Source organism: Anomaloglossus baeobatrachus, chromosome 2 (assembly GCF_048569485.1).
Source record: "Anomaloglossus baeobatrachus isolate aAnoBae1 chromosome 2, aAnoBae1.hap1, whole genome shotgun sequence".
NCBI classification, from domain to species: Eukaryota; Metazoa; Chordata; class Amphibia; order Anura; family Aromobatidae; genus Anomaloglossus; species Anomaloglossus baeobatrachus.
Genome location: NC_134354.1, coordinates 769,230,954 through 769,253,231, shown reverse-complemented (window position 1 = coordinate 769,253,231; position 22,278 = coordinate 769,230,954). Strand labels below are relative to the sequence as shown.

The 22,278-nt window shown below is 49.5% G+C and overlaps 1 protein-coding gene across 1 annotated transcript in view; it reads right to left on the bottom strand.

Moving 5' to 3' along the window:
- Window positions 1-22,278, bottom strand: part of PCF11 (PCF11 cleavage and polyadenylation factor subunit) — a 63,480-nt gene that overhangs the window by 38,695 nt on the left and 2,507 nt on the right. Inside the window, exons 2-8 of the mRNA XM_075337518.1 lie at window positions 17,760-17,885; window positions 14,039-14,224; window positions 13,659-13,880; window positions 4,630-5,678; window positions 4,368-4,551; window positions 3,101-3,491; window positions 1,313-2,994 (exon numbers count right to left, since the gene is read on the bottom strand). Coding sequence (XP_075193633.1) covers window positions 1,313-2,994; window positions 3,101-3,491; window positions 4,368-4,551; window positions 4,630-5,678; window positions 13,659-13,880; window positions 14,039-14,224; window positions 17,760-17,885 — 3,840 coding nt within the window. The remainder of the gene's footprint in view (window positions 1-1,312; window positions 2,995-3,100; window positions 3,492-4,367; window positions 4,552-4,629; window positions 5,679-13,658; window positions 13,881-14,038; window positions 14,225-17,759; window positions 17,886-22,278) is intronic.

Genomic DNA, 22,278 nt, shown 5'->3' with positions numbered 1-22,278 from the left:
TCCTCATCTTGCGGTCTCTGCAGGGAAATCCAGTGACGTCACAAGGTGCATAAAGTTCATGCCGACGGATCTCCGGGGTTTCCTGCAGATCCACCGGCATGAACGCTGTTCAGCTTGTGAGGTCACAGGGGTTTCCTGCAGATCCACCGGCATGAACGCTGTTCAGCTTGTGAGGTCACCGGTGTTTCCTGCAGATCCACCGGCATGAACGCTGTTCAGCTTGTGATGTCACTGGGGTTTCCTGCAGATCCACAGGCATGAACGCTGTTCAGCTTGTGAGGTCACCGGGATTTCCTGCAGATCCACAGGCATGAACGCTGTTCAGCTTGTGAGGTCACAGGGGTTTCCTGCAGATCCACCGGCATGAACGCTGTTCAGCTTGTGAGGTCACCGGGATTTCCTGCAGATCCACCGGCATGAACGCTGTTCAGCTTGTGAGGTCACAGGGGTTTCCTGCAGATCCACCGGCATGAACGCTGTTCAGCTTGTGAGGTCACAGGGGTTTCCTGCAGATCCACCGGCATGAACGCTGTTCAGCTTGTGAGGTCACAGGGGTTTCCTGCAGATCCACCGGCATGAACGCTGTTCAGCTTGTGTGGTAACAGGGGTTTCCTGCAGATCCACCGGCATGAACGCTGTTCAGCTTGTGATGTCACCGGGGTTTCCTACACCAAGGTCCCGCAAGATGAGGCTGCAGGGAACCTCAGTGACATAGGTGACAACTCTGGGTTACCAGGGCAGTGACCGCGTCCGTGATGGCGATCGGGTCCCTGTAATGCGATCACAGTGACCCGATCATCAGGGAGAGGTAAGAGATTCCTCTCCCTGCCTCCCGAATGCTGCAATCACATTGATTGCAACATCCAGGGGGTTAGACTGGCAGGAGCGGCGCGGGCACCGCTACGGGCAGTGAGAGCCTGGTCTCAGCTGGAAGATCATCCGGAGACCCAGCGGTGATCGCGTGGGTATAGCACCTGAACCCACATGATCGCTATGACTAAAGCACAAAAAAAAAAAAAAAAAAAAGTCTGAACTTGGGACCCCAATCTGATGACTGGAGGAGGGGGGGGAGACTATCACTATCACGACCGTGAGGAGATCAAACCCCACAGACCAAGCTATCTTATGGCATACATCTTCCCTTTATAGGATAACTAGAAACCTTTCATTATACAATGAGTCAATTACATAAAACAGGACCACCAAAGCGCTGTAATCCTACTGCAAGCCCACCCCACATACTCACAGATGAACATGCTATATTACTACAACTAAAGCATTTCCAAATATAAACACAATATCCATCACTCACCGGTGGATTTGGCGGCAGATTTCCACCAGGCATATTGAAGTGTCCAAATCCAGGACCTTGTGGATTTTTATCATCAAAGAAGGGTCCAGCTGGTCTCGAAAGTTGATTAGGAAATCCTTGCACCCCAGGGGCTGGTGGACCGGAGAATCCGGGGCCCTGGGGCAGATCGAACCTTTGATCCGGCCTTTGAAATTGCCCAGGAAACATATTTTGCTGCTCAAATGGCACAGTCTGCCCAAACGGTGGAACGTTTTGCCTGATAGGTGTAGACGATAAGTTATCAAACCGTGGCCCCGGATGTACGACAGGCACGTCAAATCGCGGCGGTGGATTCAGACCGTCAAATCGCAGCGGTGGATTCGGACCGTCAAATCGCGGCTGTGGATTCGGACCGTCAAATCGCGGCTGTGGATTCGGACCGTCAAATCGCTGAGGCATCAGTCCCTCAAACCGCTGCTGTTGCATTTGTATGGGTCCATCAAATCTTGGTGGGGTCTGGTGTCCAGGTGGACCATCAAATCTTTGACAAGGCTGCCCAGGGATGACATCGAATCGCGGCACGTGGAGTGGTTGGTTCTCAAATCTATGTACTTGTGGATTTTCAAACCTTGGTATGTTCTGCCCCATTGGGCCATCAAATCGCATTATAGGTTGTGGACTTGGGTCAAACCTTCCAGCTCCTAGAGGCCCATCGAACCTAGGACCTGGCAGGCCATCAAACCTGGGACCATCGAACCTGGGACCAGGAGGTCCATCAAACCTGACATTTGGAGCAGTGTCAAACCTTGGTCCATGAGGACCATCAAAGCGCATAGGTTGCCCACCAATGGTGTCAAATCGCACTGGTTGCTCAAACCGCATCGGTGTGTTGTGTGGACCCTCAAACCTCTGCTGTAGCAAAGGTCGGGTAGGTCCATCAAATCTCTGAGGTCCTAATCCACCATCAAATCTCTGAGGTCCTAATCCACCATCAAATCTCTGAGGTCCTAATACACCATCAAATCTCTGAGTTCCTGGTCCTAATCCACCACCGTCAAATCTCTGAGGACCTTCGAATCTTTGGTGGCTCTCGAAATTTGGTAGTCCAGATCCAGTATCAAACCTTTGTGGGCCTAACCCACCTTCAAACCTTGCAGCCTCCACAGGTTGTAAGCCATCAAATCGTGACGGTGCTCCTGGTGGCCCATCAAAACCACCCATATGCCTACTCTGTGGTCCTTCAAATCTCGGTGGACCTAAAGGTGAATCTTGTAAGACTTCCATCATTTGGTTTCCAATTGGGGGATTAGGAACCATCAGATTCGGTCCTTCAAACCTCTGCACGAGTTGGTTAATAGGTGGCCCGGGCAAATTGTCAAATCTTTGAGTGTCAACTAATTCGTTGTCAAAAAGTGGGTCCGCTCTCAGTCCTGACGGCTCTTCAAACAGTGTGCAGGATTTGGCAGGAGAATCCACTCTTGCGTTTAATACATTAATGGGATCTTCGAATCCTTTGCCGCTGGGGCCAGGTAACAGAGATGGGGAATCAAGCAATGGTCTTCGCTCGTCGAGCAGAGCGACATGTTGCACGCCGTCCTTTCCAATTCGTGCTTTATCGTCAAAGATCTGTTCAGCTTCATCGTATCGGGATCTCTTGGGGGGAAACTGTTCATTGTACGACGGCCTCTGTTCTTCTCGTAAACCTTCAGTAATAGAAGAAAAAAATGCAATGAGGACAAAAAGGAAAGAAGACCGATAGAAAAAGAAAAGCAAAGCCGACCCAAGAAGAATGTCAAAGAGGAAACCCACCTGTAGAAAGCTCTCTCTGATCGTCGTGTCTCCTGTGAATATCATGTAGCAGCTCATCTGTGAGGGGCCGCGTTTCCGGTGACATACCCCTTGGGATTAATTCCTCCAGCTCGCTTCCTCTGCTGTCCAGATCCATTTCATCCATATCAAGGAAGCCATCCATGAAGTGCTGAACCTGAGTCCTCCTTAGCTTTGCTTTATGCTCGTAATAATTTAACTCTGCATTGGACAGGAGCGGCTTCTTGCGCCCACCCTTGGTGTCATCCGTAGGACTGTCCCATACACTGTATCTTTCCTTCTCTTCTTGGTATTGGAAGAGTTGGCAGATTTGGTGAGCGACCACAAGGAACTCATCCTGAGAAATCTCCCCCGATGTCAGGCGCTCATTGGCCTGCAATAAATAAATGGTAACACGTTAAGGCTGATGAACGTTTGCCTGCGGGCTATAGAGCAGCACACTACACACATACAGCCTGTCATACTCTGGCCCCATCCCGCCCAAATGGCAAGGTCATACTCTGGCCCCATCCCGCCCAAATGGCAAGGTCATACTCTGGCCCCATCCCGCCCAAATGGCAAGGTCATACTCTGGCCCCATCCCGCCCAAATGGCAAGGTCATACTCTGGCCCCATCCCGCCCAAATGGCAAGGTCATACTCTGGCCCCATCCCGCCCAAATGGCAAGGTCATACTCTGGCCCCATCCCGCCCAAATGGCAAGGTCATACTCTGGCCCCATCCCGCCCAAATGGCAAGGTCATACTCTGGCCCCATCCCGCCCAAATGGCAAGGTCATACTCTGGCCCCATCCCGCCCAAATGGCAAGGTCATACTCTGGCCCCATCCCGCCCAAATGGCAAGGTCATACTCTGGCCCCATCCCGCCCAAATGGCAAGGTCATACTCTGGCCCCATCCCGCCCAAATGGCAAGGTCATACTCTGGCCCCATCCCGCCCAAATGGCAAGGTCATACTCTGGCCCCATCCCGCCCAAATGGCGGGATGATAAAGACACTAACGTAACAGTTAAGGACAGGCAAAATCTGCACCAAGTCGCCCCCCCCCTCCATGTCATATGCTATATGATAATTTGGCACCTCTTGCTAGACACTTTCTCCTCTTTACCCCACTCCTAATGTCCAAGTAATCACTTAAGGGCTCTTACCATCTAAAAAAGTTAGAAAATTGCTAGGAATATGCCGCTATGTTGTGACCAGTGGCTATCTGACTCCGAGGACCCTCGCAGCTCCCAAGACATTACCCACTTACCTTTTTCAGCAGTTCGCCTTTGCTTGCGCTTGTTAATTCCTTAGGGATTTTTAGATTGGCATCTACGCTGAGCCATGCCTGCTGCTTGGGCGTCCGAGGGGAGACCATGCCCTTGTTCGACCAGCTGTCTCGATGTCTTGCGTGTGGGGTCCTGTTACCCTGATGGTGGTCTCCGCTTTGTGAGCTGCAATGAAGACATGGATCAGTCAGGGAAGACCCTTGTCCGCTCCATTAACCAGTAAGAGAGCGGCATGTTACTTACGTCTTACTGTCCTCCCAGCTGGGCCTCCATCTCTTGCTGGCCTTTGACTCTTGCCAGTTTGCCACATTTTCTTTTGGCTCGGAGCTGGACCTCATAGACGTCTGAGTCGCGGGATCCTGCGATCTTTCCTCCGAGCTTTTCTTCTGCCTTCTGCTATCTCGGGCATCCATCTTAGGGATTCTTTTACTCCGCTCATCTCGTGTACTTGGTGGGAACTCTTCTGAATGAGACAGTTTCCCGCCAGGCTGACGCACCTTGCCGGGTTTTAGGAGTGAAGGAATTGGGGACAGGCTTCTTTGCCTTCTTTTGGCCGGTGACCGCCTGTCTCTTCTCTTGGGTGACAGCACTGGTGATCGGGTTTTTGGGGAGCGCGATCGTGATCTCTTTCGTCCAGGGCCTCTGCTCGGTTTTGTTGTCTGTTTGTCACCGGCATTCACACTTGGCTCACTTTTCTGTATGCCGTTCGCAATCTTGCTCCTGTTTCCAGACTGGCGATGCTCAGAAGATTTGTGATCCTCTTTTTTCTCTGTGCTTCGCCTTTTTTCCTTTATTTCTTCGGGTTTCTCATCGGCTTTATCCCGGATGTGCTTGCGTATTCTCGGGTCTCGCTTACTCGCATCGGAGTCAGTTGATTTTGAGTCCTTGGCATGCGGTACTTTAGCTTTCATCGGAGAAGGGGACTTTGCTTTACCTTTATGATCTGTGTGAACACTTTCCTTTTTGGACAACTTCTCGCTTGTCTTGCTCTTTTCTTGCTTTGTAGAGGAGCTTACTTTCTCGGTAGCTGCAGGTTTCGCAGCTTTAGGCTCAGGAGGATGTAGATTTGCTTTGACATCTTTTTTAGACCCTTGGTCCTTTGAATGTGTTGAATGCTGACTATTTCTGTTAAGTCGAGGGTCTCTGGTTGGTACAGCAGGCTTCTCGATGGGCTGAGGAGGCACCGACGATTTTCCTTTGTCACTATGAGTGGAGGGTGGCGGCAAGGTCTTCAGAGACAGCTGAGGAACCTCTGGTTTTGTAGGTGCAGACACAGAGCTCGAACTGCTGGCCTAGATACAAGAAGACAAATGTGAACATTTCTATACCTCCAGTGCATACATCCATTACTCAACCCCCCCCCCCCTGTATTAATCACAATCACCACATGTGAAAAGAGCATATACAACATGGGAGGGATAGAGCTATCCAACAGCATGTGTGAAAAAGACATATACACGTGTGTGTGTGTGTGTGTGTGTGTGTGTGTGTGTGTGTGTGTGTGTGTGTGTGTGTGTGTGAAAAGAAGGGAATTTTGTTTACTTACCGTAAATTCCTTTTCTTCTAGCTCCTATTGGGAGACCCAGACAATTGGGTGTATAGCTTATGCCTCCGGAGGTCACACAAAGCATTACACTTAAAAGTGTAAACCCCTCCCCTCTGCCTATACACCCCCCCGTGCATCACGGGCTCCTCAGTTTTGGTGCAAAAGCAGGAAGGAGGAAACTTATAAATTGGTCTAAGGTAAATTCAATCCGAAGGATGTTCGGAGAACTTAAACCATGAACCAAAGAACAATTCAACATGAACAACATGTGTACACAAAAGAACAACAGCCCGAAGGGAACAGGGGCGGGTGCTGGGTCTCCCAATTGGAGCTAGAAGAAAAGGAATTTACGGTAAGTAAACAAAATTCCCTTCTTCTTTGTCGCTCCATTGGGAGACCCAGACAATTGGGACGTCCAAAAGCAGTCCCTGGGTGGGTAAAGAATACCCCGGTAATAGAGCCGAAAGACGGCCCCTTCCTACAGGTGGGCAACCGCCGCCTGGAGGACTTGCCTACCTAAGCTGGCATCTGCCGAAGCATAGGTATGCACCTGATAGTGCTTCGTGAAAGTGTGCAGACTCGACCAGGTAGCCGCCTGACACACCTGCTGAGCCGTAGCCTGGTGCCGCAATGCCCAGGACGCACCCACGGCTCTGGTAGAATGGGCTTTCAGTCCTGAAGGGACCGGAAGGCCAGAAGAACGGTAGGCTTCAAGAATTGGTTCCTTGATCCACCGAGCCAAGGTTGACTTGGAAGCCTGCGACCCTTTACGCTGGCCAGCGACAAGGACAAAGAGCGCATCCGAGCGGCGCAGGGGCGCCGTACGAGAAATGTAGAGCCGGAGTGCTCTCACAAGATCTAACAAGTGCAAATCCTTTTCACATTGGTGAACTGGATGAGGACAAAAAGAAGGTAAGGAGATATCCTGATTGAGATGAAAAGGGGATACCACCTTCGGGAGAAATTCCGGAACCGGACGCAGAACCACCTTGTCCTGGTGAAACACCAGGAAGGGAGCTTTGCATGACAGTGCAGCTAGCTCAGACACTCTGCGAAGTGATGTGACTGCCACTAGGAAGACCACCTTCTGCGAGAGGCGAGAAAGAGAAATATCTCTCATTGGCTCGAAAGGTGGTTTCTGAAGAGCCATTAGCACCCTGTTCAGATCCCAGGGTTCTAGCGGGCGCTTGTAAGGGGGGACTATGTGGCAAACCCCCTGCAGGAACGTGCGTACTTGCGGAAGCCTTGCTAGACGCTTTTGAAAAAATACAGAGAGCGCCGAGACTTGTCCCTTAAGAGAGCCGAGAGACAGCCCCTTTTCCATTCCGGATTGAAGGAAAGACAGAAAAGTGGGCAAGGCAAATGGCCATGGAATAAAACCCTGATCAGAGCACCAGGATAAGAAGATTCTCCACGTCCTGTGGTAGATCTTGGCGGACGTTGGTTTCCTGGCCTGTCCCATAGTGGCAATGACCTCTTGAGATAACCCTGAAGACGCTAGGATCCAGGACTCAATGGCCACACAGTCAGGTTGAGGGCCGCAGAATTCAGATGGAAAAATGGCCCTTGAGACAGCAAGTCTGGTCGGTCTGGTAGTGCCCACGGTTGACCCACCGTGAGATGCCACAGATCCGGGTACCACGACCTCCTTGGCCAGTCTGGGGCGACGAGGAGGGCGCGGCGGCAGTCGGACCTGATCTTGCGTAACACTCTGGGCAGCAGTGCCAGAGGAGGAAAGACATAAGGCAGTTGAAACTGCGACCAATCCTGAACTAAGGCGTCTGCCGCCAGAGCTCTGTGATCTTGAGACCGTGCCATGAATGCCGGGACCTTGTTGTTGTGCCGGGACGCCATTAGGTCGACGTCCGGCTTCCCCCAGCGGCAACAGATCTCTTGAAACACGTCCGGGTGAAGAGACCATTCCCCTGCGTCCATGCCCTGGCGACTGAGAAAGTCCGCTTCCCAGTTTTCCACGCCCGGGATGTGTACTGCGGAGATGGTGGAGGCTGTGGCTTCCACCCACAGCAGAATCCGCCGAACTTCCTGGAAGGCTTGCCGACTGCGCGTGCCGCCTTGGTGGTTGATGTATGCCACCGCCGTGGCGTTGTCCGACTGAATTCGGATCTGCCTGCCTTCCAGCCACGGCTGGAACGCCTTCAGGGCTAGATACACTGCCCTTATCTCCAGAACATTGATCTGAAGGGAGGACTCTGGCTGAGTCCAGGTACCCTGAGCCCTGTGGTGGAGGAAGACCGCTCCCCACCCTGACAGACTCGCGTCCGTCGTGACCACAGACCAGGATGGGGGCAGGAAGGATTTCCCCTTCGACAAAGAAGTGGGAAGAAGCCACCACTGAAGGGATGCCTTGGCTGCCCGAGAAAGGGAGACGTTCCTGTCGAGGGACGTCGATTTCCTGTCCCATTTGCGGAGAATGTCCCATTGAAGAGGACGCAGATGAAACTGTGCAAATGGAACTGCCTCCATTGCTGCCACCATCTTCCCTAGGAAGTGCATGAGGCGTCTCAAGGGGTGCGACTGGGCTCGGAGGAGAGATCGCACCCCTGTCTGTAGTGATCGTTGTTTGTCCAGCGGAAGTTTCACTATCGCTGAGAGAGTGTGAAACTCCATCCCGAGATATGTCAGCGATTGTGTCGGTGTCAGTTTTGACTTTGGGAAATTGATGATCCACCCGAACCTCTGGAGTGTCTCCAGAGCAATGTTCAGGCTGTGTTGGCATGCCACCCGAGAGGGGGCCTTGACAAGAAGATCGTCTAAGTAAGGGATCACTGAGTGTCCATGAGAGTGTAGGACTGCAACCACTGTTGCCATGACCTTGGTGAAGACCCGTGGGGCTGTTGCCAGGCCGAAAGGCAATGCCACGAACTGAAGGTGTTCGTCCCCGATGGCGAAACGCAGGAAGCGCTGATGCTCTGGTGCAATCGGCACGTGGAGATAAGCATCCTTGATGTCGATTGAGGCTAGGAAGTCTCCTTGGGACATCGAGGCGATGACTGAGCGGAGAGATTCCATCCGGAATCGTCTGGTTTTCACGTGTTTGTTGAGCAGTTTGAGGTCCAGGACGGGACGAAAAGATCCGTCCTTTTTTGGTACGACAAACAAGTTGGAGTAAAAACCGTGACCCCATTGCTGAAGGGGAACGGGGATAACTACTCCTTCTGCCTTCAGAGAGTTCACCGCCTGAAGAAGAGCATCGGCTCGCTCGGGGGGCGGAGATGTTCTGAAGAATCGAGTCAGAGGACGAGAATTGAACTCTATCCTGTAACCGTGAGACAGAATGTCTCTCACCCATCGGTCTTGGACATGTGGGAACCAGGCGTCGCAAAAGCGGGAGAGCCTGCCACCGACCGAGGATGCGGTTTGGGGAGTCCGCAAGTCATGAGGAGGCCGCTTTGGGAGCGGTTCCTCCGGCGGTCTTTTTAGGACGTGCCTTAGACCGCCATGAATCCGAGTTCCTCTGATCCTTTTGAGGCCTGTTGGACGAGGAGAATTGAGACCTGCCTGAGGGCCGAAAGGACCGAAACCTCGATTGTACCTTCCGTTGTTGAGGTCTGTTAGGTTTGGACTGGGGTAAGGACGAGTCCTTACCCTTGGATTGTTTAATGATTTCATCCAATTGCTCGCCAAACAGGCGGTCGCCAGAAAACGGCAAACCGGTTAAAAACTTCTTGGAAGCAGAGTCTGCCTTCCATTCACGTAGCCACATGGCCCTGCGGACTGCCACTGAATTGGCGGATGCTACCGCTGTACGGCTCGCAGAGTCTAGGACCGCATTCATGGCGTAGGACGCAAACGCCGACGCCCGAGAGGTTAATGACACAACCTGCGGAGTCGCGGCTCGTGTGAGTGCATTAATCTCAGACTGACAAGCTGAGATAGCTTGTAGTGCCCATACGGCAGCAAATGCCGGAGCAAAGGACGCGCCGATAGCCTCATAGATGGATTTCATCAGGAGCTCTATCTGCCTGTCAGTGGCATCCTTGAGTGATGCACCATCTGCCACTGCAACTATGGATCTGGCCGCCAGTCTAGAGACTGGAGGATCCACCTTGGGACACTGGGCCCAACCCTTGACTACGTCAGGGGGGAAGGGATAACGTGTGTCATGAAGTCGCTTAGTAAAGCGCTTATCCGGAAAAGCTCGGTGCTTCTGGACAGCGTCTTTGAAGTCGGAATGATCAAGAAACGCACTCCGTGTACGTTTGGGAAACCTAAAATGAAATTTCTCCTGCTGAGAAGCTGACTCCTCAATCGGAAGGGGTGGAGGAGAAAGATCTAACACCTGATTGATTGACGCTATAAGGTCGTTTACTATGGCGTCCCCTTCAGGCGTATCAAGGTTAAGCGCGGCGTCAGGATCAGAGTCCTGATCTGCCGCATCTGCTTCATCCTCCAGAGAGTCCTCATGCTGAGACCCTGAACAGTGTGATGAAGTCGAGGGACGCTCCCAGCGAGCCCGCTTCGTCGGTCTGGGACTGCGGTCCGTGTCGGAGTCCTTCTCGTGGGACCTATGAGTTGACCCAGGAGCTCTTTGCTGCTCCGACCGAGGGGGGCATGGGGGCAATGAATCAACAGTGCCCGGGGCCTGTGTTACAGGTCTGGACTGCAAAGCTTCCAGTATCTTAGCAGACCATCTATCCATAGACTCAGAAAGTTTGTCAGCAAATACTGCAAACTCTGTCCCTGTCACCTGGACAGTGGGGGCCGGAGGTTCCACCTGGGCCGGGGGTCCCACCAGTGGCTGAGACTCCGGCTGAGTGAGTGTCACAGGGGCCGAGCATTGCACACAATGAGGGTAGGTGGAACCTGCAGGAAGCATTGCCGCACATGAGGTACAGGTTGCAAAGTAAGCCTGTGCTTTGGTACCCTTGCTTTTTGCAGACGACATGCTGTTTCTCCTCTTAGAATAATCAGTGAGGGTATATAGCCAAACGCTAACAGTGAGGCCGTACAGAGTAAATGTATACACTATAAGCATATAAATATACAATTCAGCACCCAGGGGGACCAGCACCTAGTAACAGGTGCGGCTTACCGACCGCTCCCAGCGGTTGTGTGACCACCAGATCCCTGCCTGGGCCTCCCAGAGCTGTGGAGCTCAGTTGTCTCCCCTCTGAAGTTCTCCAGCGTCTTGTAGCAATGGCTGCCGGCGTTCAGAGAGGAGGAGGGGGCCGTGGGCGTGCCTGTAAAAGTGCGGGAATCTGGTGCCCCACGGTGCTCAGTGAGGGGGGAGGAGGATACAAAGTATGCTCCTGCCCTCAGCGCTGACGTCCAGTGCAGCGTCCCGCCCTTACCCCTGACTGGCAGGCCCGGGGGCGGGAATATGCGGCACTAGGCCGCAAAAGCCGGGGACTGAAGTTATAAGCGCGGCCGGCAAACAAGCGCGGCCAGCGCGGTAGTCCCGGCGCACTAACACACCCAGCAGCTGCTGCAGTGTCTATTACCCAGGCGCACTATGCGCCGTCCCCAAGGGGACACAGAGTACCTCAGAGTCGCAGGGCCTTGTCCCTGATGATACCCGGCTCCTGTCCAGCAGATTCCCCCAGGGGCTGCGGAGGGAGCGCGGTCCCAGCGCCTGGTGACCGGTCAGGATCCCACTTCACCCAGAGCCCCTAAGGGATGGGGAAGGAAAACAGCATGTGGCTCCTGCCTATGTACCCACAATGGGTACCTCAACCTTAACAGCACCGCCGACCCGAGTGGGGTGAGAATGGAGCATGCTGGGGGCCCTGTATGGGCCCACTTTTCTTCCATCCGATATAGTCAGCAGCTGCTGCTGACTAAAATGTGGAGCTTGCGTGGATGTGTGCCTCCTTCCACAAAGCAATAAAACTGAGGAGCCCGTGATGCACGGGGGGGGTGTATAGGCAGAGGGGAGGGGTTTACACTTTTAAGTGTAATGCTTTGTGTGACCTCCGGAGGCATAAGCTATACACCCAATTGTCTGGGTCTCCCAATGGAGCGACAAAGAAAGACTTAGGTATACTAATATATCACAGACTGAACATGAGTCAACAGGGTGATGCAGCAGCAAAAAAAGGTAAACACCATTCTAGGATGTATTAACAGAAGCATACAATCTAGATCAAGTGGTCATTATCCCCCTTTACTCCTCTTTGGTCAGACCTCATCTGGAATACTGTGTCCAGTTCTGGGCACCACATTTTAAAAAAGACATCAACAAACTAGAGCAAGTTCAGAGAAGAGTGACCAGAATGGTGACGGGTCTGCAAACCATGTCCTATGAGGAACGGTTACAGGATTTAGAATTGTGTAGCTTGTAAAACAGAAGACTGAGAGGAGACTTAATAGCGGTCTACAAATATCTTAAAGGCTGTCACACTGTAGAGGGATCAGTTTTATTCTCATTTTCACAAGGAAAGACTAGAAGCAATGGGATGAAACTGATGGGGAGGAGACAGATTAGATATTAGAAAAAACTTTTTGACAGTGATCAACGAGTGGAACAGGCGACCACGAGAGGTGGCGAGTTCTCCTTCAATGGAAGTCTTTAAAAAGAGGTTGGACGGACATCTGTCTGGGATGATTTAGTGAATCCTGCTTTGAGCAGGGGGTTGGACTAGATGACCCAAGAGGTCCGTTCCAAGTCCAACTCTAATATTCTATGATCCTGCGTAAAACTTTTAAAAGGGTTGGATGATGAAAGCATGGCATTTACGTGAACCTAACCATTACGTGAAATACATGGAAAAACCTAATGAATAGCTGGGTGATCAGAGACGATTGCTGGGGGCTTATAGAGACAAAGACTATTCTTAATTTGGATCCCTTATCATTGCTTTACCCACATTTCCTAGCCCTAAGGCTAGGGGCACACAGCGAGAAAAACAGAGCGAGTGGAATGCAGGGGGAAGAAAAAAAAAAAAAAAGAAGATGATCGCATTCCACTCGGACCAATGTTACTCAATGGGATCGCACCCATGAGCTATTTTTTCTCAGCCCTAATCGGACTGAGAAAACAATCGCAGTGTGCTGCGGGTGGAATCAGTTTAGTTTTCACTCGAACCCATACAAAATCTATGGGTGCGAGAAAAACCTCGCACTACACTCACATTACAGTGGAGTGCGGAGCGATATACGCATCAGCTGACAATGGAGATTAGTCCCTCTCTCTACTCCGCAGCTGTGCTGTGATCGCAGGATCGCATCACGGTGGCATGAAACTCAGCTCACACTCCAGCAGAGCGGGAGCAGAGTGTCAGGCGATGCACTCACGGTAGTGCTCGTGTGGCCCCAGCCTAATACGTTATCGAGAGGCTATAACAAACATTTGGTGATATGTGTAGTGATTAGTGATGAGCGGGCACTAAAATGCTCGAATCGAGCAGGTCGGACAGGCTCGATGTAGGAGTATATTGACTTCTGGAGGCAATTGGTCACTTGGGAGACTACAGGAGGCCGAGTATAAATGTAAGTGACAATTTTCAGATTTTGAAAATAGAAAACCCATGTATCACTTCACAAATACTTGTTACTTAGCGTTGGTATATCACATAAAATCCCAATAAAATACATTTAACTTTCTGTGTGTGATATGAAAAGTTATGGAACCGTGCACGGGGTATGAATATTTTTTCAAGGCACTGTATTATATCCTACACACAACTGATCATCATGTGAGCTGTTTCGGTGGATGCTGACCAGCTGGAAACCAGTGTCTATAAGCTGGTGTTAACCCCTCACTCACCAGCTGCGCCTTTGTTTGCTCCAGTTCCAGCTCCAGCTTCTTTTGTTGCAGTTCTAACAACTGTTTCTGTTTCATCAGCAGCTGCTGCCGGATCACCTGCTCCTGGGACAGCGCCGACTTCTGGACCTCTGCAACCACGGGTGGGGCGCGAGGCGCTGGGGCCGGTTTTGGCACTGGTGCCGGTTTTGGCGCTGGAGTGGCACTCTTAGAGGCTTCATCTGACTATTGGGGGGGGGAAAGAAAAAAAAAGTTTTAAAAATATAAGGAGAAAAAAAGAAATCAATCAATCAATCAATCAATCATTCTCAAGGTGGCCCACAAAGAAAAATAGAAAAATAAAATAAACCAAACCATAATGTAAATGCGGCTCCTGTACTTACTTTGTTAAGGAATTTGGGATTCACATGGATACTGGGTGAATTGATATTTGGAGGTAACGGTTTGATGGGCCACGCTGGGTCCACTTGCTGGACCCGTACATCGAGCGCGTACAGTTTTTTGGAGGGAAATATTTCATCCCATGTAGACCTTAATTTATATAAGCTTTTTCTAGTGTTTTCATCCACCTGGAAACGAGAGAAACATTGTGTATTGACAGACGGCAGCAGATTCATTCTCACACTTGTATGTTACTGTCTGCGTTTACTTACTGGTATTGCAGCTCAGAAACAAACAAACAATCACTTGCCATAAAGGAGTCTTTTTTTTTTTATCCCAGCGTATTTCTCCTGAATCTGGCGTTGTTTAGCTAGGTTTAGGGCATGTACACAGTATTTACAGCAGATTATTCTGCAGTGAAAACCTCTTCCCAGCATGTAAATCTACTCATGGCCAATATGGCGTGGCATGCCGCTCTTCTGCGCCACGACCAGGTGGCTAAAACCACTAGATTTACATACACAAAGAAGAGGAGGGATGGAACATATCACAAGAAAAAAAAGAAAACAAACGCCTGATTCAGGAGAACAGTGACATTTACACCAGGCAAAAAGTACATAAAAAAACCCACAAATGCCAGAAGCTCAAATAGATGACTAAAGCAAGATCCCAACGCCCTGTCCCAGGTTACAAAGTCATAATTCATCTGTAATTATTCACTTGGGACTGGATTAGTATCTTCTCCGCCCTGTATACCACGTGATTTAGCCATGAGCATACACCAAGGGATCCGTCAACTTTACTGCAACATTTCTATTTATTAATAATCTATTACTTCTGCTCATTTTTGTTTTAAAAAGGACAAATCTGACAATTATTTTTTTTTTATGATCCCATTTGTTATCAATCAGCAATGTGTGTCTGTAGAGTAGAGTAGAATAAAATAAATACTTACCAGACCAGTCTGCATCACATTTGCTTGTTTACAGAGTATAATGGAAGACAATTGGTGACTAGCGCTCTTTAGGCTTTACTCCCCGCTTACCGGCCTGTTCTAGCTCCTGCTTCACATGACTGTCTGTTCACGGACCTCATTCTGAATCCCAGACTTATGGTCCACAAAGAAGTCGCTGTGTGAGCTCATGTGATGCAGGAGGGGAACAGAAATGGCCAAAAATGGCAACCAGTAAGTATTTTAATAAGCTCATTGCTGATTGATAACAAAAGGGGGAGGGGGGGGGCAGAGATTTCCTTTAAAGGGAATCTGTCACCAGGATTTTCCCTTAGTGAGCCCTTATACACAATATTCTAGAATGCTGTATATAAGAGCTCAGGCCACTCTGTATTATGTAAAAAACACCTGTATTCTTAGGCTAAGTTCACACTTCAGTTTTGCATCAGTCACAATCCGTAGCCTTGAGGAATTACGGAATCCTGCAAAATATTTTGCAGGAATCCAGTATTTCCCCATAGACTTCTATTAGTGACGGATTGCGACTGATGACCCTGCGTTGCATCCGCTGTGTCGCGGTCCGTCGTTTTTGACTGACCGCCGAGCGGGGAGTAACGCAGAATGTAACGTTTTTCGGGCCGTCAAAATAAACGCGCCGCGCAGGAATCCGTTGCCATCCGTCAAGCTTGTAATGTATGTCTATGGTGCTGGATTCCGTCGTAATCCGTCTTACGACGGAATCCAGCGCAGGATTCCGTCATGCTCTACTGAGCATGCCCAGCATGTTTGGCACACCCCCTGGGCTGTCCCAAACACAAACGGATCATGACTGATCCGTCAAAAAACGGACGCATAACGGATGTAACGGACGCAACGGATCAGTTTTTTCACAGGATTCCTGTGAAAGGAATCCTGTAAAAAAACACATCCGTTGCATCAGTTGACATCTTGAAAACGACTGATCCGTTGCTGACGGACCTGACGGATTTAAAACAACTGAAGTGTGAACTTAGCCTTACCTGCGGGGCGGTTGGGTCCAGTGGGCATCGCTAGTCTCTGTCTGGCACCTCGTTTCTTCCGTCCATCACTGTTCTCCTTCCCAGTCCCGTGTGGATGACACATCCCAAGTCATCCACACAGACTCCTCCATTGCTCTCCTGCGCACTTTGATCTGCCATGCTGAGAGCAGAGCAAAAGTACTGTAATGCGCAGGCGCGAGTAAAGGTCAAATACAGCCCGCGCATGCGCACTACAGTACTTTGATCTGCCCTCAGCAGGGCAGAGAGAAATGCGCATGCGCAGGAGCACAATGGCGGCCTCTGTGTGGATGACGTAGGATGCGTCAGCCACATGGAGCTGGGAAGGAGAACGACGATGGACGGAAAAAAAACGAGGTGACAGACCAAGGCCAGCGATGCCCACTGGACCCGACCGCCCCGCAGGTCAGAATAAAAGGTCTTTATGTTATGCTCTTATATATTGTATTGTAATTTGAGTTGAAGGGAACCGGTCACCAGGATTTCCCCTTTATAAACTGCTGCCAGCATCAGTGAGCCCTTATATACAGCATTGTATATAAGGGCTCACTGGCGCTGGCAGCAGTTTATAAAGGGGAAATCCTGGTGACAGGTTCCCTTTAAATCAAAGGTCCTCTGTCACTCCTCCTGGAAGTTAATTAACAACTATGTGAATATGACACGTCCCTGTTCAAAACACATCCTGTCCAATCAGGGCTTGAAGGTGCTGTCTGGGACTTTAATCTTGATTTCTTTTCCTTAGGATGGGTCAATACCAGATCGGCGGCGGTGCGATACCCGGCACTCACACCAATCAGCTGCTCTGGGATGTGCCAAGTTGCGGAGTAGCAGAGCAGTGAACTGCAGAGTAGTCGTGACCAGGTACAACACTTCTGGACCCATACAAATGAATAGGGGCAGCTCTGCAGTACCCTACAGCGCCCACTCAGCAACTAAGGCTGCTTTCACACATCAGTTGTCATCAGGCACGATCTGGCGAAAAAACTGATGCGACGGATCCGGCGAAAAAACGGATCAGTTGCATCAGTTTTTTCCATCAGTTCCTTCAGTTTTTTGACAGATCCGGTGTGATACTGAGCATGCACAGTTCAAAAAAATGGATCCAGCGGCTGGATCCGTTTTGTGCCACATTACGTCGTATCCGGTGTCCATAGGCTTCCATTATAAAACACGCCGTACGGCGTCGGATCCGACACGTTCCGTTTTTTTTTTTGCCGGACAAAATCGTTCCCTTCAATGTTTCATCCGGCCGCCGGACAATGCAAGGCTGTCCAGCACAATCTGGCGCTAATGAAAGTCTATGTGGGAAAAACGGATCCGGCGGCAATAGACGCCGGATCCGTTTTTTCATGTTTTTGCCGGATTGTGCCTCATGGCAAAAAACTGATGTGTGAAAGCAGCCTAAGCAAATCTGTCCACCGACACTGGGAACAGCTGATCAGCGGGGAGTAACAGGTGTCACACCACCATCAATCTAATATTGATGACCTATCCCAATATTAAAGTTTAGGACAATCCCTTTAAACTATGCCAGAAACAGTCCTGTGAAAGTCAGGAAAGGCCCTGCCTGGAAAGGGAAGTGTTCACACAATCACAGCCCACAAATACCTGGTCCTGGACATGATAAAACATCTTAATATTGCCATCACCACCATAAACCCTTTATACAGACCCCCACTTATACGACAAAAATAAAAGCTAGATTGAACATGAGAAAGAATAATGAATCTATACCTTTTCAAACACATTAACAAACGTGGAAACTATGTTTTTAGCAAACGCTGTTTGATAATTCCTTCCGACATTTTTAACAATGGAGTCCATGAGATACATGACTGGAAGCTTCTCTGTACTAGGCGCCTAAATAAAAGAAAACTGGTAAGTTTAGTAGGACACGAACCATCACCCCACGTCAGAGCCCGTCGGTATACAAACCAAGGATTAGATCTACGTTACGTCCCATACATTACTGGAGATTGCGCTATACATTAGTGTTACCATCGCGTCATCGCAGCCATTTGCGGTCTATGATATCCATTTTTTTTTTTAAATTATTATTTTACAGTTGAGTTATCAAGCAGCGCTTGTTTCAGGAAATCCATGGCCGGATAGCAGTGCTCTCCACATTTGTGTGCGTCCCATCTGGCAACTGCTGAAGATACATTTAGTAATAGCAGAGTAAAGCTGCATCTTCCAGAGCGCAGTCCAGATGTTTACTTGTCCAATGTGATCGGCAGCGCTCCTCCCGGACATGTCACCTGTTACAGTCACATTAGTCACCAGTATGTGCTTAGCAGGTTCCTCCAGTTGTTCTGCTTCCACCAGAGGAACGGCAGCACAGTCCAGTCCACATTTAGGTTTATATGTGCGTCCATAGTTGTGTAAATGTGTTTTATTACAAGGAACCAACCCGAGAGGAAAGCAAGCATTTAGCATGTCAACGTAAAAAAAAAAAAAAAAAAAAGATTGCCCATGATAAAAAAAAAAAAAAAAAAAAACCAACATGGCTGCCTTCTTGCAACAAACATTGCCACCTCTGTTCACTCCACCTCCCTGCGTCCAGGTAGAGGAAAGCAGCCATGTTTCTCTAATCCCGTGTGACCCCTTTACCTTGGCAGGTAAATGACCCGGTCCCCCCCCAGATACTGCAGCCACTAACCACATATTCCCTGGCCACTGAATCTACCCACGAGACACCAGGTCATTTACACGGGTGGGGGCAGGAACACACAGATCTGCACTTTTATAATCAGTGTTAATAACTATAAAAGGGTAATCATTAACCCACCCTTCCGTAGCAGGAAAAAAATATCTATAAAAAGATTATATAATCTATGGGAAAAAAAAAAAGTCACGGCCGAGCCCTGAACGTGACATTACAGAACGGCAGGCGGCCATCGTCCAGTAACCTGAATCCCCTCCTCGGATATATAGGAACCTTGAATACTGCGTATGGCCTCAGTAATAGAAAATAATGTAGAGTCAACTTGTCTTGTAAAGCAGACCCCTTCCTGCCATTATCGCACCCCTCGGACCACACAGCCAACCCCCACCGGCAGCAGATATCTCGTGGATGGAACACACAGCGTACAATAGAAAACAATGGTAAATAAAAAAGACAAATACATATTTGATACATTTTATTTACAGTTTGCAGCATACCAGTCACACACGGTAAAGCCATTTATTAAAAAGATAGGTGAACTCATACTCGACATGTGGTTAAAGCATGTGGGGTGGGGGAGGGGGAGACGCTGGCAGCGAGGGCTGCAGAGCTGGCGGCGGCTGACAGTGACGACGTGACTGTCACTGACACGGGGCGGCAGCAGGAGGCTGACACTGCAGGATCATACAAAACCTGATCACGACCACAGAAGGGACGTATACTGCTATAATCTGGGCACTACCAGGGACGATCACTACAGGACCCCATCATACAGGCACCCGTAACACTGCTGCACACACAAACGTGTCCCCCGATCCAATGTCTGGGGGTAAGCAGGGTTAAAGCTGCTCTTTAGTAAGGGGGCAATTAATGAGGGTCTCCAGTTGTTTGCAAATAAATTGTAGAATGAAAAGTTCTGCATCTAGTTCTCCATGAGGACATTTCAAACACTCTGCTTGCTGTCAGTGAATGGGAACACGGTCTATATCCAAGTACAATTCTTTTGTTCCCTCTCAGTATTTAGGTGCAGACTCTGGTATTTTATACCCCACAACAAAAAAATTAAATTGGTCACCATTTAGGCTAAGGCTACATAATATTGATCAGTGGTTGTCTGGGTGTTGGGACCCCCACTGATCGCTCAAAGCCCAAATGCCCAGGGCAGTACAGCTCAATTAAAGAGAAGCTGTCACCAGATTTGGTGACTAAACTGCGGCCACAACCAGTGTCCTCTTATATACAGCATTCTAACATTCTGTATATAAGAGTCCAGGCCGCTGTGTAGAACGTAAAAAAACACTTTATAATACTCACCTAAGGGGGCGGTGCAGACTGGTCGGATGGGTGTCTCCGGTACCGGCTCCTCCTCTTTCGGCCATCTTTGTCCTCCGTCTTCTGAAGCCTGGGTGCATGACACGTCCTACGTCATCCACAATAGCCGGCATTGAGGTCCAGCGCAGGCGCACTACAATACTTTGATCTGCCCTGTTTAGGGCAGATCAAAGTGCGCTTGCGAAGGACCTCAATGCCGGCTATTGTGGATGACGTAGATTGTGTCATGCACCCAGGCTTCAGAAGACGGAGGACAAAGATGGCCGAAAGAAGAGGAGCCGGTACCGGAGAACGGATACACCCATCCGACCAGTCTGCACCGCCCCCTTAGGTGAGTATTATAAAGTGATTTTTCTACACAGCGGTCTGGGCTCTTATATACAGCATGTTAGAAGGCTGTATATAAGATCCCACTGGTGGTGGACGCAGCTTAGTCACCAAATCTGGTGACAGGTTCCCTTTAACACTCGAGAGCTTGCTCAATAAGGACCTTGTGGGTCTGCCAGTCGAGGCCCTTACACAGTGCCAAAATCAGAAGCTTCCTAAAAGTTTATCTACACATTAACCCCTTAAGGAATGGGCGATTTTTTTATCGTTGTGCTTTAGTTTTTCCTACGCTTATTTCAAGAGCTATAACATTTTATTTTTCTGTCGATATAGGCGTGTGAGGTCTTGTTTTTTTTAATGGGACGAGTTGTACTTTTGAACGGCACAATCATTTCATCATATATGATGAAATGGTAAACTGGGGAGGGGGTGAAATTCTGCATTTTTTGTTTACTGTGCTCAGCTTGCCATAAACTGACCTGGCAGGATGATTCCCCGGGTCGGCACGATTACGCAGATATTAAACTATAGTTTTGTTTTATTTAAGTGGAAAAACAAAATTCAGAAATTTTTAAAACAAAAAATCTCGCTTGTGTCACAATTTTTCAAAACCTGCAACGCTTTGAATTTTCGGGATCTGGAGCTGTGGGAGGGCTTGCTTTTTGTGCCTGAGCTTTTGCTTTTATTGATATTTTGGGGTATGATCACCTGTTAATATATTTTCCCTGTTGTAGCAGCAGCCGAAAAACTGCAATTCTGGGACTTCGATTTTTTTTTTTCTTCCCCTTACGCTGTTTACCGATCTGATTAATTTTAGATTTTGATGGAGCGGAAATTTCTGAACACTGTGAAACCAAATAAGTGTATTTTTTTTTTTTAATTGTTTTATCTTCAACGGATTAGTAACGCGCTCCCCACTGCGCATGTTAAATTCTGCTGTCTCCGATCCACCCACGGATGTTAGAGGCACATGATGGCGGATCAGCCACCGTGCCAAAAAGATGAGGGCTCGGCGTGCAAGCCCGTATAAAAGGCAGGGACACGACCCATGACAGACATCGCACGCCATAGGTCATTAAAGGGATTTTCCCCAAGGTCACTAAATATCCCCTTACCCATTGGCCTCTCAGTGATTGACAGAACATCCTGCAAGTAAACATCTAAAAGACAGCAGGAGAAAGTGGAGCCCTGTGCTTGGCTAGTCACAGAATACGTGGATACCCCGGCTCTAATCAAGAGAGGGCCCCATTCTCGGGATCGGTGCAGGTCCCAGCCCCCGGACTATCAGCAAGTCATCCACAATCCTCAGGAAAGGCCTTCATTCCAGATTCTGCGAGGACAAAAATCAGCTCAGGATCATCTCACAGCTGAGAGTTTGTTACAATTGTATCTGGTGTAGACACTTGTGCCTGTGCACACATGGGCTGCACAAGCCTTCAGCGCTGATCATGTTCCATTCTACCAGCACCGTTACAGTGTGTCAGTCTGAGGATCCTCTAGACTGGACGCCATTGTAGCAAACTCAGCGGTGACATCTGTCAGGTCGGGCGTTCAGCCCCATCCGATGGCAGCAAGCAGAGTTGATGAAATGTGTAAAGACAGAATATGGCCTGTAGACGGAGAACCTTCCCCTACAGATCACAGGGCCGTCCGGCATTTATGTCACCAAATATTCCCCAAACCGGCAGGAAGCGGACGGCGTTAACATGCAAATATGGCCACTCCTGTCCTCCGCCGACCAACAGCCAGGTAACCTCCAGGTGGCTCATGTGACATTGATGGATTCCTTGTTTTTGCAGCCCCTATACGGCCTGGCTGCCGGTCTCCTGACGTGAACTCGACACCTCTCTAGGCCCACGAGGCTGCCGAGCTCACGCCGGAAGACGAGCGGCCGGACTGTACAGAGGCCGGAAAATCCGGACCTGTGAA